This window comes from Xiphophorus hellerii, chromosome 18 (assembly GCF_003331165.1).
Source record: "Xiphophorus hellerii strain 12219 chromosome 18, Xiphophorus_hellerii-4.1, whole genome shotgun sequence".
Taxonomy (NCBI): domain Eukaryota; kingdom Metazoa; phylum Chordata; class Actinopteri; order Cyprinodontiformes; family Poeciliidae; genus Xiphophorus; species Xiphophorus hellerii.
In genome coordinates, this window is record NC_045689.1 from 19,090,440 (window position 1) to 19,107,507 (window position 17,068).

Below are 17,068 nucleotides of genomic sequence, written 5' to 3' on the forward strand. Positions count from 1 at the left end.
AAATTATGATGGATGCTTTAAGAAAGCTCATTGTAGGGTATCCCTGAGTCTTTCAGCAGGCTAATGATCTGAAAAATGTTATCACAGAAACCTGTTTTAATTCTCATCAAACAAGAACCCATAGCAACACAAAGATAAAGAAGCATACCTGTTGGATCATCTTAGTGACCATAAAAGCACTCTGCTGGTCAAACACTTTAGAGAGGATCTCCAGACCAGACAGAACCTTATCCACCTCCCTGGTAGAGAAAAAAATAAAGATTTTCTAATTGCTTTTACACTTTTAATGCCATCATTTTCTTTATTTCAATTCTGTTGTAGGTAAACATCTTTTTAAAAACTCTAAATGACAAAGAAGCATGTGATTTATTTGTCTATGTTTCAGTGTGCATCATGTACCACTGTGGCTAAAACAAGAGAGCCGCTGGGGAAGCTGGCAGCTCTGCAGGATAATTACATTTAGAGATATAAAGAGTGGCTCTGTATGGGTAACAGAGTATCTATCTGAGGAAACATGTCTCTGCAGCTCACCCATTGAGACGTTTGCAGGAGGCCACGAGTGTCTTGTTGAGATGGGGCAGGGAGGACGCTCCCTGCTTGACGGCCTCAAGGTCCAGCGCATAGCTGCCCTTCAGGTACTCGTGGGAAATGGTGCTCAGGCCGTTAGCTGCCAGAGTGCTGAAAAAAAAACAGGTTGAAGGCAAAGGAGGTTGATGTGAGTCACAAGATTTAAAAGCAAACATTTGTATTTTCCTGTCATATTAACAACTATATGATAAATCCTCATGCAAGGATTCCTGGAAATGTTTACAGCAGATACAGTGGTATTCATTACCCTTTAGATTCATTCATATATTTTGTCATGTACTCCAATAAACTTTCATGTATTTTATTGGGATCAACCTTTTGCCTCACTTAGAGCTGCAAGTCTTCTGGGGGTATTTCTTTACCTGCTTTCCATAACAACATACAAAGGCTTACCTGTACTTTTCAAATTAGCTCCAGCTTAGTCAAATCTTTTAAAATCAATTTCCAAGGCTCTTAGCTCTTTTGCTGCCTCTTGTGGGTTGACCCTGTATTTAACTCCATTCATGTTCTTATCAACTCTGACTAGGCTCCCTGTCCCTGCTGAGAAAAGCAGGGACACTGTTACGTTTTGAGTTTTGCATGTAGACCAGAAAGCTCAATTTTAACCAATTTATGGATCTCAGGAGCTTCTTAAGGCTAATTATTGACTGTTTTTCGCTTGTTTTGGTCATGAACTACAGGGATTCATATTCTTTAAACAGCGACTGTTATCATTTTGAAAGGCTAAGAAATGATTTATTTCCACTTCCCCTGAGATTTTGTTTTGTCAACCCAGTGATTAAGAAACTACAATAAGGGGGGGGGGGGGGGGGGGGGGATCATGAATCATAACTAGTCACAGCTACTTTTCACAGCCAAATTTAGGCTTGCTCACTTGACTCTCTTTGACAAATAACAGAAATGCTGAGCAGAAACTCTGAGCCAATATATGCAGGTCTGAAGCGCTCTGTTACTGAACCGCTAACGCTTCTTCAAAGCTCTGCATCATCTGTGAGGAGTGTGGTTTCAAGCAGGATGTGGTTTATCTTCCAAAGGCAGACAGGACATGTAGTTGAGTGGAGGACAGGAGGGAGAGTGCGTCTCTCATCAAAAAACTGACTCTGAAACAGCAGTTATTTTTGATCTAAAAATATTTGTTGAGGTGCTAATATGAGAGAGAATATGAAAGAAAAATGCAAAGTGACATTCTGTTCCAGTAAACTCTGCCACATGTTTATGTGAAGCAACAGGCTTCCTCTGTGCGCATTTGAAACACGGCTGTGTCAGTCATTCATGTCAGCAAGACAAAAATCAAACGATACGCAGATCAGACTTTGTACCTTTCTGTAGGCGTTTCAGGTCCGGGGGGAGTGGAGGTGGAGGCAGAGCGAGGGGGGAGGGGCGGCTTCTCATCCTCTCCATCTAAAAGTTACAGAAATATATAGTTAGTTTGATAAAAAACTACAGGAACCTTTTATAATCCCTAACCTTTTATACATTCAGAACGACAGACCAATATATTTATTGGGATTATAAGTTATAGATCAACAGAGAAAGGAAGCTGACACACAGTTTACAAAATATTACAAATCAAACTTAGAAAGGTTTGGTCTGCGTTTGTTTTCGTTGTCAAAACTGTGACGATAAAAACCGATTTCGGCGTTCAGCCCGACCATGCAGAGCGCTTCCCCCATGAAGATTCAGTCCTCAAGGACAGGAGTTTTTGCCTCAAAAACCTTCAGAGCATTTCGAAAAAAAAGTTCTGTGCATCGTTTCTCCTCAACTGGAGAATTAGACACCATTTCCTATTTGTGTATAAAATGAAATGTACATTAGCATAGTGTTCTAATGTAACAAAATAGGGAAAAAGCAAATGGCATATGAATATAATGGTATGGTGCTGTAGTGACTGTGTATGTTATTGGTGTATGGGGCTACCTGAGTAGTCCCTGTCATCAGTGACGGCTGTCTCCTCCCTGTCCACGGCGTAAAGCAGGGTTGTGACCAGGCCCTGGTTGGGCTGCAGGTACAGAGACACCAGCTCCGGTAGCGTCTTAAACCGCTTGGGCTGAACGCCCTGGGACGTCTGAGAGGGAGAGAGGGGAGGATGAACACACAGACAAGTAATTTCCTGCGGAGAAATATCTCCATTAAAACATCCAAAGTGCTTGGCTACAGGTGGTCAGGCAGCCAAATCTCTGGTGACCCCTATTGTTCCATATTTAATGTTGTGTAAGCAAACGCAGCCAAGGGAGCTAAATATAATTCGATACAGGAAGCGGCATTTTGATAAACACCGAGGAGCAAACTGGAGGCTACAGAGGCAGAGAGAAATTTTCTCTATTACCAGGGCTAAAAAAAAATCCCCACTAGAAATCAGTGGAAAAGAAAGAAATCTGTCATGGTTTTGAAGCACCATGCAGTCGTGTGCATGTCCGTCTGTAAGTGAGGCCCGTAAGTGGAGGGAGAGTTCACAGCTGTTGGCCAGAAGGCACAAAGCGCCTGCTGTCTGCGTGTGGGGGTGTGTGTGTGTGTGTCCGCACATGTATATATTTGTGTAAGAGAGCTCAGAGCCAACACAAGCATCTATCTGCCTGCCACCTGTTGCCAAAGCACCACAAAGAGGCATGTGCGTCATCTTTGTACCTGCACGGCCAGAAAACCCTCCTCGTCTGGGAGGATTCTGTAGGTGTGGACGTGCTTCTGAAACCTGCAGGGACAGACAGACAATTAAACACACCGCAGACAGACTGATGAAGGGACAAGCAGAAATATTAAGAAATCAAGCAAGGAGATATTTATTTTGTTTCAGTCAAGGAAAACGTAAACTCAGTCGACAGGATTGTGTGTGCATGATTGTGTGTGTGTGTGTGTGTGGGGGGGTGTTCAGATTCAACCTGCTGCTGTCTATCACAGTTGTGACTGCCTGCTTTATCCTTACTGTAGCATGATACAGTAAAACAGAACCCCAGCGTTTATTCATTGAACTGTTAAAGAGACGGAACGAGGAAATAAAAAAAAATAAAAAAAAAATTGTTTAAAAGTTTTGAATCACAGTGTTTCTGACAAAAAAACCCAGGTCTGATCTCTTTTTATGTTTTCAACCAATCACGGATCAATGCTCTGATACTACAACGTGCCTGCAGCCTGGAGCTGGAGAGTAATGATTTACATGTCTGCAGCTCGTGTCTGTTCAGTCGACCGGTCACATTATATGTCCAATTTGCCAAGCAAACACTGTGGCTGTTGTCGGTTGGTGCAAATATGATTGTGTGTTTTCACAACTTCGGGCCTCAGCGTGGCATCCTAAGCAAAATGCTTGTGCAAAGCTTTCACAAGCAAGTCAACATTGTTCCTATTTACCCTGACTGTGTAAATAAGGAGGAAATGGTGAGAATTTATTCTGTTCTGACACCTGAGATGTTTCGCCATTTTTTCATTTGACAGAAACCTGTGATGGTTTCAACTGACGAAAGCCTAACCAATACATAAAGCATGAAGTCAGTTATCAGTCACCCAGTAAATTAAAAATGGCCCAAATGTTGCTGTTGTTTTAAATAGTGGGCATCGTTGAAAAACCCTCATCTTGTGTTAGATCTCAAAACTGTACCCTGTATCAAAAAACATGACACATTTTTGTTATTTTATGGTCAATAAATGTTCTTTCAACAAAACCACAAGAAGAGATAAGTTTTGTATGTGTTCAGTTTCTAGATACAAAAAGGGATTCATCAAAAAATTAATCAGCAAGTCAGACCTTAAACGAAACCAGGAAGTGTCTGATAATAGAAGTCAACTGATGCAATTTGAGACCAAGAGGGCTATAAACCCAAGTATTATAGGTTTTCTTGATTTTTATTATCCATTGTGCATACAAAGAGTTCTTTCATAACTATGTCCAAGTAACAGTGACCAATATACAAATGGCTAAATGCAAAAACACAAATCCAAAACACTTTTAACTTTACCCAAATTCTGAGAATAAAATCAGAAACACTTAACATCTTCAAATTAGCAGAGAATATTCTCTTCCATTTTCAGACTGTTCCTTTACCGACCATTACTATACTTTCTTGTGAGACAGTAGTTATTGCAAAGGGTGCACTGCAGAACATGCAGTGATAGTGCAGCTTTAAACTGAGGTCAGAGGGACATAATGTGGAACTTAGACCAGAAGTTCCTTTGCTGAACTGATTTTTATACACGGCAGCTTTTTGTCAGACTGCTGCCTACAGCACTTCCATGTATGAGCTCAGAGCAACACTGTAAACAAGATAAATGTTGGTACTACATTCAACAGCACAATGAGCTGGAGGTCCCCTGGCAGTGAATCCACACTCTGCCCTTACAGCTGTATACAGCGGGGTTTGTGTGCTTTTCCTGCTGGCAGTGGATGAGATCCTCTGCAGCTCTGCGGAGTAAATGCTATTGTTTCTATAGCTGCAGAGTTAACACGGGAAGGGAGACAGAGAAAGAGAGCAAGGTTTATTATGGGTTGGACACTTCACTGTGTGAGTTTACTGTACGCGGTTCCTGTCAACAATAGGTTTGGGTCATTGGCTGTAATTGTCCTACTGGTTCCCTCTGGTACTCACCCTTTTCTGCCCTGCTCATACACACAGAGGTCTCCTCCATCTTCACCATCATGACTGCACAGTGTAGTAAAAAAGGATTTGTACCATACAGATTTCTTTTTTTTATTTTATTGTCTTAGTTCACCAAATACATTGCAAAATAAAAAAAAACAACAACCCTGAGATATCAAAAGCAGTCTCCCAATGAGAATTTTATTTCTTAAGGGAAAAAACAACAAGGCCCTGTGCGAAATAAGTGGTTGTCCTCCACTTTTAATTCTGGAATTAACTTTGATTAAACATATTTTTATGTAGCAAAGTTCACAACTTTTATACCCACACACACACATTTGATTACTATTAATCTCTTAAACAGCTAGATGTAGGCTATGAAATCTCTAAAACAACACATCATGCTCCAATCTCAAGCAAATCATTGACATTTATAAGTCTGAAAGGAGTTACAATGGCAAACCATCTCAGGAGTGGCCGGCTTACCAAAATCACACCAAAAGGGCAACAATGACTCATCTAGGAAGTCACAAATGAACCATGAACATCTAAAACCCTCACTTGCCTTTGTTAAAGACAGTGTTCATAATGCAATAATGAATAAGAGACCAGCCAAAAATCATATCCATGGGAGTGTTTGACTTAATGAACCACTTCTATTTGAAGAGAACACAAAGGTACCATGTCTCACATAAAAACATCTCAATGGTCCTCAAAGTAATTTGGAAAAATCAGGAAGTTGTGTGCGTCACAACAACAGCATAAAACAAACAGTGTTATAGGAAATGAACATAATTTTGGTGGTAGTGTGATGGGGCAACTGTGCTCTTCAGCACCTGATCAACCCTACCACTCACCTTGAGTTTGGCCTCTTAGTGATTAAGATCTAGATCAGGCGTGGTTATGAAATACAGATACAGTCCATTCAAAAACAACCAAAATATGCAATTGGAAGGCAGAGTTTATATGCATTGTACCTGAAGTAGTAGCACCTACCAAAAGCTACATACAACAGTTCTTTGCCATGTCAATGTACATGTACACGTATGTCATACCACATTTTCAAAGAAAATAAAAATGTGATATATTGTGCTGGTTTGAAATATTTACCAAGTTGACTACAGCAGCTATTCATATTTACCCATAAATACATTTGAGTCTCACTAATGTAATCTAGTCACCAAGTCAATTACAAAAATCAGTATTCACATAGACTTCCTTGCTCCTGGGTTCAGTTTCATGCAACACCCAACTGCGGAAACCTAACTGGATTAGGATCATCTAACGGAGAATCATGACTAAATAAGTTACAGCAGCAGGATAGCAGCAGATGCCAGAGGAAACAAAGTTATAGCGGAGAGATGCTGACATGATCCTGCACCCATTTCTACAAATGTTTAAGATTGAAGAAGTTTTGCAGATCTTGTGATAAAATAATTAAAATGACAAGGTTAAAACACTACATCAGTGCATGACATAATAAATACAACAGAATTAAACCTCCACAAGACAGGCCTTACGTTCTTGGTGAGGAATGCTTTAACAGAAACATCCACATTTGAAACACACACAGAGCCCTGACACGTTAAGACGTGCTGCAGTTATATTGAAAACCACAACCCTGGCTGTAATAGAAATAGAAAATCCAATGTGTCTGGCACAGGCATTTCTTTGCTGTGCAGTTTTACTACTAGCTGGAATATCTCTTGTTAAAAGCTAAAAATAGATTTACGAACTTACTTGCTATATCACATTGTAGTGACAGAGATTTGAATGTTACAGAAGAGATTTCATGGGGATTGTTGGTAGAAAATAAACAAAATGCTTACAGATACATGCACCAGATTCAAGGAACTTTATGCTGTTTCCTCTGATTATTAACTAGACAATCATGCATGTAGACACAAAGATTTGCAGATTTAAATGCATATCAAGAGGAAGTGAAAGGCAAAGGAGTCAGCACCATGCCAGGACAAAAACTCTTCATACACTGTTGGCATCTCCAAAGCCCGTAAAAAGGGAAGTCGCAAGGGAAAGTTTAACAAAAATAATTTTGTGCTGAAAATGAGCTTTTAGCAGAGTTCAGAGCCGCATTTAAGTAAAATTGGTCTAGGTTTGTATGGTAGAGAAGGAGCAGGGACACAGGACTTTGGTTATTTTGTCCTTCTATTACTCAAGTCCATGAAATAACAAACCTGAGAGTCCATGTGCCACCCTCTCACAGGTTTAGTAGATTATCTTTCTGATTTGGAAAGCCAGAACCGGCGCATACGCCACACAGAGACTGCAATAAGGACAACACTCTTCAGTGTGGATGTTGTTAGAGAGGGAAAAAGCCTATAAAGTAGCTGTTTAAGTAGCAGTTAGGAGATCTAGTCTCTCAGATGTCTATGTTCAATTCAGGTTGCAACAGAGAGAGAGCAAGACTTCCACGTGATAATAAGAAGCCTATATGTCAATTTGAGCAATCTTGCTGTGTCTTATCTATTTCAGTATTTATCGCCTTTCTGTTAACCACACTTGGTGCTAATATACGATTTTAAAGACTGTTTAAAATGCCAACTCGGTATTATTTTGTCTTCGTTTTAAAAAGTTCAATCCTGCTTCACAGTACGATCACTGAGGTTTGGCTATAATCAAGTTTCAATGATTAAACTGGGTAATCAATAGTGATGGCAATAATGTGGGTAACCCAACCCCCATCTGTATCCACTACCTCAAAGCTCAGGGCTACACCACTTTTATGCAAATATAGAAAGTAAAGCGATAAGCTGCTTGTCAGTCTGTTAGATTTGTTTCCTCACTACAGAGCGGATTCTGTCAACTATAAAAAACTCTGTGGTTGCCTGCGAGAGCAGTCTTCATGCACCACCAATTCTAGGGAACTGAAGTCGCATCGGATTACTTTGATTCAACCAATGAAGCTTTCGCTTTTTTCTTTTTAGTTTTCTGTTTTGGTTGTCATACAACTAAAAGGTTATGAGGTATTTAACCACATGTTAACCACATAAATGCTCTTACTTCCTGCTGATGCAACTACTGCTCAGCTACGATCATTTAATAAAATACTTATTCTATTTTAAAGTTAGACTGTCACTGTGCTTTAAATATGTTATGAAAGTAAAATAATCAGTCAGATAATAATGTAGGGACAGCTGAATACTGTCTTTAGCAACTTTCTTCATAGTTGTTTCAGCTGTTAGCTTTACTGAGAATTAACGTTTTACTTTATATTGGCTCAGATAGTGCACAAAGTTGAGTTTTTTTAAATGTAGAACCTAGAAGGTAAATTATATTTAGTTTTCTACATATTTTTAAAAATCAAAAGTTGAAAGCTTGGCATTGCGCATCTGCATTCAGCCATCTCTGTTCTGATACCCTAAATATAATCCAGTGCATCCAATTAACTTCAGGAGTCAATTAATTAGTAAACAGAACATTGGCAATGCTTCATGATGCCATGTCATATTCTTCACAAACAGAGCATGAGTGAACAAACAACATTATGAAAACAAGGCAGATCAGCATGACTTCATCTAAAGATAAAGATGCAGTGAAATATATAAATCAACATCTTAAGCTTTCAACAGCTCACTAATCCTTGTTCAGTCCATCAATGATTTGGACACAAATACAAACCCGCCAAGACAAAAAGCATGGTGGTGTTAACTCTTGAGGAGATACAGAGACCCACAGCTCAGATGGGTGATTTTACTACTGACACCATTACTTTTAGTTGGCAAGTGAACCAAATGGCGAACAGATGTATGCCAGGCCTTCCAGATTACCATTTGTAGACAAAATGAAAAAAACAAAACAAAACATGGCACTCTTTCATTCCAGTCTACAATAACAAGCTACTTTATGGTGGAATATCTCATTAATTCCAGTTACATCAATTTCAATTTGTGGTTGTGTCATAAAAAAAACCTGAAAGGTTCCAGTGTTAAGAATAAGCTTGCAAGAACAGTAAACGTGAAGATAAAAAGTTGTCGAGTCAGTCAGTTTACTTCGGTAGACAAAGAAAGAAGACAGAACCTGAATAGTAAAATAAACTTTTTTGTGTGTTTAGTGCTCTACATATCAAACTTCTTTGGAACCTTCTTATTGTCATCATTTATTCATCATAAAAATTATAGTAAATCAAATATAATTTCTTTTTCCCCAGGACATTAGCAAAAGTGAAAGTAGTTTCTGTGGCTAAATGAAACCGATAACGTGCAGTTGAGTGAGAAGTTCATGGTTCAAAACTATTTCAGACCCTAATAAATAACAATATTAAAGATAGCAAGCACAATAAGAGAAAAGGTACAAATAATAAGAACTGAAAAAATGCAAGAACATGGAACTAAAATGTGTCTCAATATCCTGTTAGAGGCAACTCAGAAAAATATTTTCTTATTATAGAAAAAGAAAAAACATTACAAGGCAAGAATTAGTTGTGATTTTCTAACCGTTCTGGCAGTGAAAGAACGATCTGCATTAGCAATATAAATGTGCAGAGACCAAGTCATCATAGCTGCTGTGTATCTGTGAGAGCTGATATTTATTGTATGCCTTTTGATGCTCAACGCCATTTCCTTTCCCTCATACTTAAGTGTCACTTTGATCTCCCTTTTGTTACAATCAATTAAAATAAGAAGCATGTGATCTTTGAAGCATTTCAGAGGGTTAGAGTGACGTGAGGAGGGTATGAGAAATTTTCAGCATGTTCAGCATGTAGCTTGGTGACGAACTTGGAGGTTTTTCACACCTACTGGTAATAAAAAAGGTTCTTTCCTTTCTCTTATGGCAACAAAACGAATTAAAAGGTGAGAAACGAGGGGTCTGATAAGATCATATTTTCCATTTTCCTCAGAACTGTGCAGAAGTGCTTCAGTAATCATTTATTTAAATGACATTTAAACATTTTTATGTAGTTGATTATTTCATGAATAACACAACAGTGATATACTGTTGTGTTATTCATGCACATGCTGTATATGCTGTAGTAGCATATTCTGCTACTACAGCTTGTAGCTTGTAGATGCTACATATTCGACGTTAGATTTTTTCTAGTGACTTTTTTAAATTTTAGAAGCAATATTTCTAATTGGATTTAGATCTATAGTCTTTTCAGCCATCTGCATAACACTGGCTTCTATTTAGCTTTTAAAATATTATATGTTTATGAATGGTGACATAAAATCATTATTATCAAGACATTTATCATTCATATCATTGAATTATCACAGGAAGTGTCCTAAGGTAAATAAATGTTGTTCGACTTTTACTTTCATTTACATTAATGTGCTATGTTAAAAAATGGTATCACAAAGAACACAATACAATTGAAACATGTTTAATCTTAGTGGTGAATGAATTATGAATACATATATAACCACTACATTTTATCTTCACAAAAGCAGTGGCTTGGGACAATACTATTCACTTTCCACATTTTGATATGCTACAGTTAAACAAACATGTGAGTGTTTTATCAGAATTTTGTTATAGATTAACATAAAGTAATGCATATTTATAAAGTAGAAGGCAAATGACATAGTCTTATTTCGTAAAAATGATCATGTAATATTCTATGCAACTACAAACAAGTAAGTCATAAGTACATAGAAGCTAGATTTAAATATTTACAATCGCTTCAGATACAGTCACTTCACTCAGGTGATCTCGATTCCATTCCTTCTGACACTACTAGCACCTACACCTCTTTTAAAGCGATCACTTATTTTGTAACGTATTTTTTATGGGTTTTTTTGTAGTAATCAGTTTTCACATTGGCATTAAAGAGGGTTTTTTTTTTGTAATTTTGTTTTTAGTGAAAAGAGCCAAATGGTTTGGATCATGACTGATTTGTAAAAGCAATAAAAATGTTATAAACATTCAGGAGTGTGGACACTTTTTATGGAAGTAAATTGGGCAGCATAATAATGCTCATCCATGACTTATTTCACACAACTGAAAAGCAGAAAGTGGGGAGTCTGTATTTTACCTAACCGATATTTTTTTATTTACAATAGACAGTAAATAATCAAGGTGAACAGGATAATTAAGAGGTGCTTATATTCCTCTTTGAGCAGCAGTAAGACTGCCTGTCAGGTTCATTCGTCATTGATAAAAAAAGCAAAAGTAGACAGTAAGAGAGAGGAAGGAAGACAACTAGGAACAAATGACATATGTCAGGAATGCTGTTGGTGAAAAAAAATGATGTGCCACATCCTTCCAGGAAATTTATTTTTTCTTCTCAGAAAAGAAAATGACCTACAAGAGAAGTGAAAGAGATCAAAAGTGACCCTCCTTTTTTATAACACAAGAGATTGGTGTAAAAGAAAAATTGTGCTTTACGGAATCAGATAATGATATTCAGCAGTTTGCTTGATCCTACATACATCTAATCTAAAAAAAAACAACTGATGATTTAAAAAACTGAATTTATGACTAAAATGTGAAAATGTACTTTTAGAAACATATCTTTACAACATTTCTTGTTGCAAACACTTTTGGGCTCCATCAGACAAATGAAAAGCCCTGCCGATGTGTTTGCGTAGATCCATGAAAGTATAGCACAAAACGATGCCCTGCTTGTGTCTAAACACGCAACACCCCACAGAGCATGGTGTAAACTATTTGATAGGGGATGTAGGTCAAGCCAATGTCAGAACACTGAGTCACATGGCTTTGTGTTTCCTGCATTTATGCATTTTTTTAAAAACTTTGCGTGAGTACAGAGAGTCATATTAGACTCTATAATTTAACCATCACCTTTCTACACTTTATTTACCCCAGTTGGGTTATTTTCTGCAGTTAACAAGATGGTCAATTTAAGATTCATCTACTTGTCAGGTATTCCTGCCTGAGTAACGTTTTTTTTTGTAATGAAAGTAAAAAAATTTCATCACTTTCTTGAGTAAGTAGGCCACCAAAGTCCAACATAACAGACGTTGTGTCATTTCACAATCCACTCTGCATTGAAGTACATCAGTTCTCAGACCTGATGTACTGCAGGTCTGAGAACTGAAGTACTTAGCAACTCAAGTACAACTGACTTCAGTTGCTAAGTCAGACTACCTAACTTAGCAACTTTATTTTAATTCAATAGGTAGTTAACAAAAAGATTCGGGTAAAGTACTACTGCAAAATAAAAGCTAGTTTTGGTAATTCAAAAAAAGGTTTGAAAACTGCTGAATGCTGAAAAGCTCAGAACTACAATGGACAGAGTTGCATAACAACAAGTATCACAACTGCTCTGTTGGGACATACTGTCAATATGTTCCTGTTCTTCACAGTCTAGTATCTTAGTATGACATAAGGCTATGTGTAACTCTTTAGCATCTGACTTAAATTACAACTACAAAGAGCAGAAAACCTCTGTAGTTTTTACTTATCTTGCTTTTCAAACAGTATCCTCACATGATGCCTGTGTAAGCATCATGTCATATTCTATAGATCTAGTATGTGGAGCATCTGAAGGCTCCATTTTGGGCCCACTTCTTATTTGCTGTGCATATAGGAGAGATTGAACAAATTACTAATAAGTTCCAGGAGATCTCCTATGAAAACATCCTTCGATTGAGCTCTGAGAAGACCTGATGTCTGATCACTGGTGAAGAGAGCATGCTTCCTTTCATCAAGCAACAGACAGAAGGAAAATGCAAGATTAGCAAACAGAAAAGCTCACATCCCGGTTTTAATGTCACAAACTCGAGGTCCACAAACTGAAGTCGACTTGTAGTCCCAAGAACCAGATATAGAACTCAAACCTTAGCTAAAGAGCGAGCTTCCTTTGTTTTTATGTTGTCTTGAGAGTATCATAGTGCCTTTCCTTAAGATTGTTTTAAGGAAAAGCTGTTTTTTTTTTTATTGATCAAAGATGATCAATGAAAAATTGTCTGATTCCAATCTCTAACCGATTGATGTGTGCATTTCTACCAGATATGACTGGAAACAACTTGGTGGAGCTTGCCTTGAATAATGAAAAATGGAATCTGTGGACTGAATAAGACAGCTCATTGAGCTCAAATAAATCCCCAAACTCAATGCCTATGCATGTTAAATGTTCGTAGACGGGAAATCAAGAGATTGCAGTAACTCATGAAAGCGTGTCACCCTTTCCTTCCTATCTACAACCATCTCCAGAGCCCGAGGCCGCCTGCAGCAAAGGATCCTGTAAAAATAAAAAGGGCGCTGCAGGGAACCACATCACACAGAAGACAGAGTGGGACAGCCCAGAGGTTTGGGCCATGCTGGAGTTTCACTGCTGGCCAGACAGGCTGTGCCTCTCTCCCACTCATTTCCCTTCAAGGAGAAAGTAAACACAGGCTTCACCTACAATTTCATCACATTTTCTGCAGCAGAGCGGGTTTATTTATAACTTATACAAGCCGAACTCTGCAGAGTAATAACAGACCGAGGAGTGTTTCTTTTAAAACTAGGCTCTCTGGGAAGCATATGTGATCTGGCTGAGGGCTCCAAACACAGCTTAAGCTAAAACAAAGATAAACAAAGCAAAAAAAGAAGTTACTCACAGCACACACAACGCGTAAGCACCGTTGACACTCTCGCTGTCCCGCACCAGAAAGCTGCCGTCTCTCCCCGCCCGGGCCAACAGCTCCTCGGCCGCCGCGCGGCTAAGATCCCGGTGGTACCACATCGGCGGAGCGGGCCCCAGCGGAGAAACCCCTCCGCCTCCGCCTCCTCCTCCCCCGGCCATGGCCACAGCCCTTCAAACCGGGTTCAACTCGAGCCGCTTCCCGTCTTCTCCGACAGAGACAAACAAATAACAACAATGCAAGTCCAAAGAGGGAAGCTGGGAGGGTCAGAGGAAGCGGAGAAAAGTTAACGTTATCCCAGCGGAGGCAGCGGCGGGGCTTCAAGCTGTTAATCTGTGAAGTTAGTTAAGACTGTTTGCGGCTGCTCGCCTCAGTTCCTGAAAGGCGCAACACCCTCCTCTTTCGCTTCCCAGTCCCACGGAAATCAGGGTATGTAAATCCACGCAGGACACAGGGCAGAAACAGCGGGGCACCAACACAGTCAGCAGCCGTGGCGTGTCAAAATAAAGCGCTTCCTGGTGGGAGGAAACGCTTTATTTTGGAAGTTGCACTAAGAGGGTATGCTGAAGGGAGCTGGTGGGATTTTCTTGAGTTTATTTCTGGTCGGCTTGATTCAAAAAATGAGTCTGGAAGGATGATGGAGGAGACGGAGAGGAAGACAGGAGACGACACAAAGGCCAGGACACATTCTGCATCACATTCAGTTCAATTCTCACTGGAGTGCTGGGTGGCTCAGCTGGTAGATGCATGGGTTCATGCATCATGTGCAGAGGCTGCAAGGTTGTGAAGATTATCATGTGTAATCTTATTTTTAATGCGTTAATTCAAATAGTACACATTTTCTTCATTTTGGTGCTTTGGTTGTATGTTGGCACAAGCTGGCACCTAATTATGCTATTTTTTTAAAAATAGCATGGTGTAGTAAGGAAATAGGAAGACTAAAAGGATGATTCTCTTTTGCATGAGTGTACACCATGCAAGTATTTTAAAACTTGCTACTTATTAATGTGACAAGTTTAAAGATACTTTTCAACTTGCTGCATGATGTTAATCTGGATAATTTTTGTTTAATTTAAATGCTAGATATAGTCCCATATTAGATTGATCTCTAAGTTAAATCCGCTTTTAGTCATATTGAAAGAAGTTAACAGAAAGATCTTAAGGAATTTACTTACTCTAAGTTGTTGCCTACATTGGCAAACCCTTCACTAATGCCTGAGGGATTTCCTCTGTGGGTCCCTACAGCCGGTGGGAAGACCTAGCTCTGGCAGTTTCTCAACATGCACCGTGATCCAGTTATGCAATTCTATTCTTTCCCAGACCACACACATTTACACACTGAAGATGTACTGTAGCTGCCAATCTAAGGGCTAGACTGACACACCACAAGAACAACAAAAAAGAACTGGCCACGTAAATGGGTGGTTCGAATAGTCACGCACACAAAGTAAGAGGTCAACATGCAGCGAGAGGTGTGTGCGCGTGTCTTAAGTGTGACCGATGATCTCATAGAAGCTAAGTATTAATAACAGCCGGGTTATTTCTGGTTATAGCATCACTCTATGTATCTGTCTGAATGTGAGCGAAGTATGTGGCCTAGAACAATAGCTACATCTGCAAATAGAAAGCAGCAAAATTAACAAAATATTAGATCTACTTTTTTAAGCTAGTTTTTTTATTTTTGCTTCCTTATTGTATCTGTCTTTGGTTTTTGTTGCAAAATTGAAATCTCAGGCTATACAAACATCACGACAAACTGACAGCGTCCACAACTGTACAGTTTCTGCACATGCAACACGAATAAACATTCTTACATAGCTGCTGTTGTGTGCATTTAGTTTGATACAAAAGACAAAGACGTCATTTCTTTTCATTTGTGACTTGTAAACATGGGACATCCATTCACTATAGTGAATAAATAGTTATAGTATAGTTCCTATAGGAACAGAAATCAGTCTGGGATAATGTTTTCACCATTTTTCCTTACAGTTTTCTGCCTAAAACTCTTTTAATTAAAAAAATCAAATGTTTTTAATTACTATTTATCTTAAGTATCAGACTAAAGGAGTGTCACATGTTGTGCCAAGCATACTTATTAATAGGTCTGTCACAATAACAAATTTTTCTGGACGATAAATTTCCCAGACGTTATCACGATAAACAATAATATTGTTCTTTTGAGACCATTTTCAGGTAATATAATGGTAATGGCATAGTAATGCAACAACTCATTCTCAAAGATCAATAAACTGTAAATTCCATCAAACATTTAACACTGGAATTCTGTAAATATATTAAATAAAAAACAAAACCACAAATAAAATGAATTATGAAGTCTCTGTGAACAAAATTATCTTTCAAAAAAAAGGATAGTTGAGACCAAAGCACCAAACTGAAGACTTTTGTCATCCAGTTTTTGGTGGAAAGAGAGAGAAAAGGGAAAAACAATAAAAACTGCAAATGGAAATTATTGAGTTAGTTTTAATTTATCATGCGAGTTATTGATTTATTGCTTATTGCAACAGGCCTATTATTAATAACTATAACATTAACTGGTACAGTTGCTTGCATAGATATTGATATCTCCTGAACCTTTTTACGTTTTGTTACATTGCAACCAAAACTATATGTTTATTTTAATGGGATATGTGACGGACCAACACAATATAGTTCTTAACTGTGAAGTAGTTAAGAACTGTGACTTTTTCTCCATTATTTTTTTACCCATCTTAGCCTTGATGATGGTAGGGATACACAGAACCATGTGCACAGTTAAACCTAAAGTCAATACAAAATGACCACACATGCAAAGCCCAACACAAAGCCTTCTTAATATTTGAACGTGAAAGCTTTTTGTTCTAAGTTGACAGCAGTAACCACCACACTGCTGCACAAAAAAACACTGCATTTAATTGTAAGCACATGTATTGGTTCTTGTTTCTATGGTCTTCATTCTTTATTGACATCAACAAAACTTTCAGTTTCAGAGTAAGTGATTTAAAAATCCACAGTCTGGTGAATTGCTCAGACAAACTCATGCTGGTGTGGTGGTTGGCACTGGTGCTCCACAAAGCAACAGAGGGGGGTTGGTGGTCAATGGGTGAGCGGTGAAGCACATCCTGCTACGTCACCAGTACGTCACAATGCTAACAGAGAGACACACAACTATGAAGAATTAAAATAACATGCTTGTTTATAGATTGTGGGAAGAAGCAGGAGTACCCTCCAAGAACCAGGAGAGTGTTCAAACTCCACATACCTAGAATAGCCCTGAGACTCCAAAACAGGAAAGGAAATGATCAATGACGAACCAAGCTGATTTGGAGTTATGGAATAAGGATGGAATATTTAGAGGTTTTGCCTTTA

The 17,068-nt window shown here is 38.6% G+C and overlaps 1 protein-coding gene across 1 annotated transcript in view; it reads right to left on the reverse strand.

Moving 5' to 3' along the window:
* Nucleotides 1-14,192, reverse strand: part of inppl1a (inositol polyphosphate phosphatase-like 1a) — a 31,309-nt gene extending 17,117 nt beyond the window's left edge. The window contains exons 1-6 of the mRNA XM_032545381.1: nt 13,679-14,192; nt 3,214-3,277; nt 2,506-2,653; nt 1,908-1,989; nt 532-678; nt 149-239 (exon numbers count right to left, since the gene is read on the reverse strand). Coding sequence (XP_032401272.1) covers nt 149-239; nt 532-678; nt 1,908-1,989; nt 2,506-2,653; nt 3,214-3,277; nt 13,679-13,863 — 717 coding nt within the window. The 5' untranslated portion in view covers nt 13,864-14,192. The remainder of the gene's footprint in view (nt 1-148; nt 240-531; nt 679-1,907; nt 1,990-2,505; nt 2,654-3,213; nt 3,278-13,678) is intronic.
* Nucleotides 14,193-17,068: the final 2,876 nt, after the last annotated feature.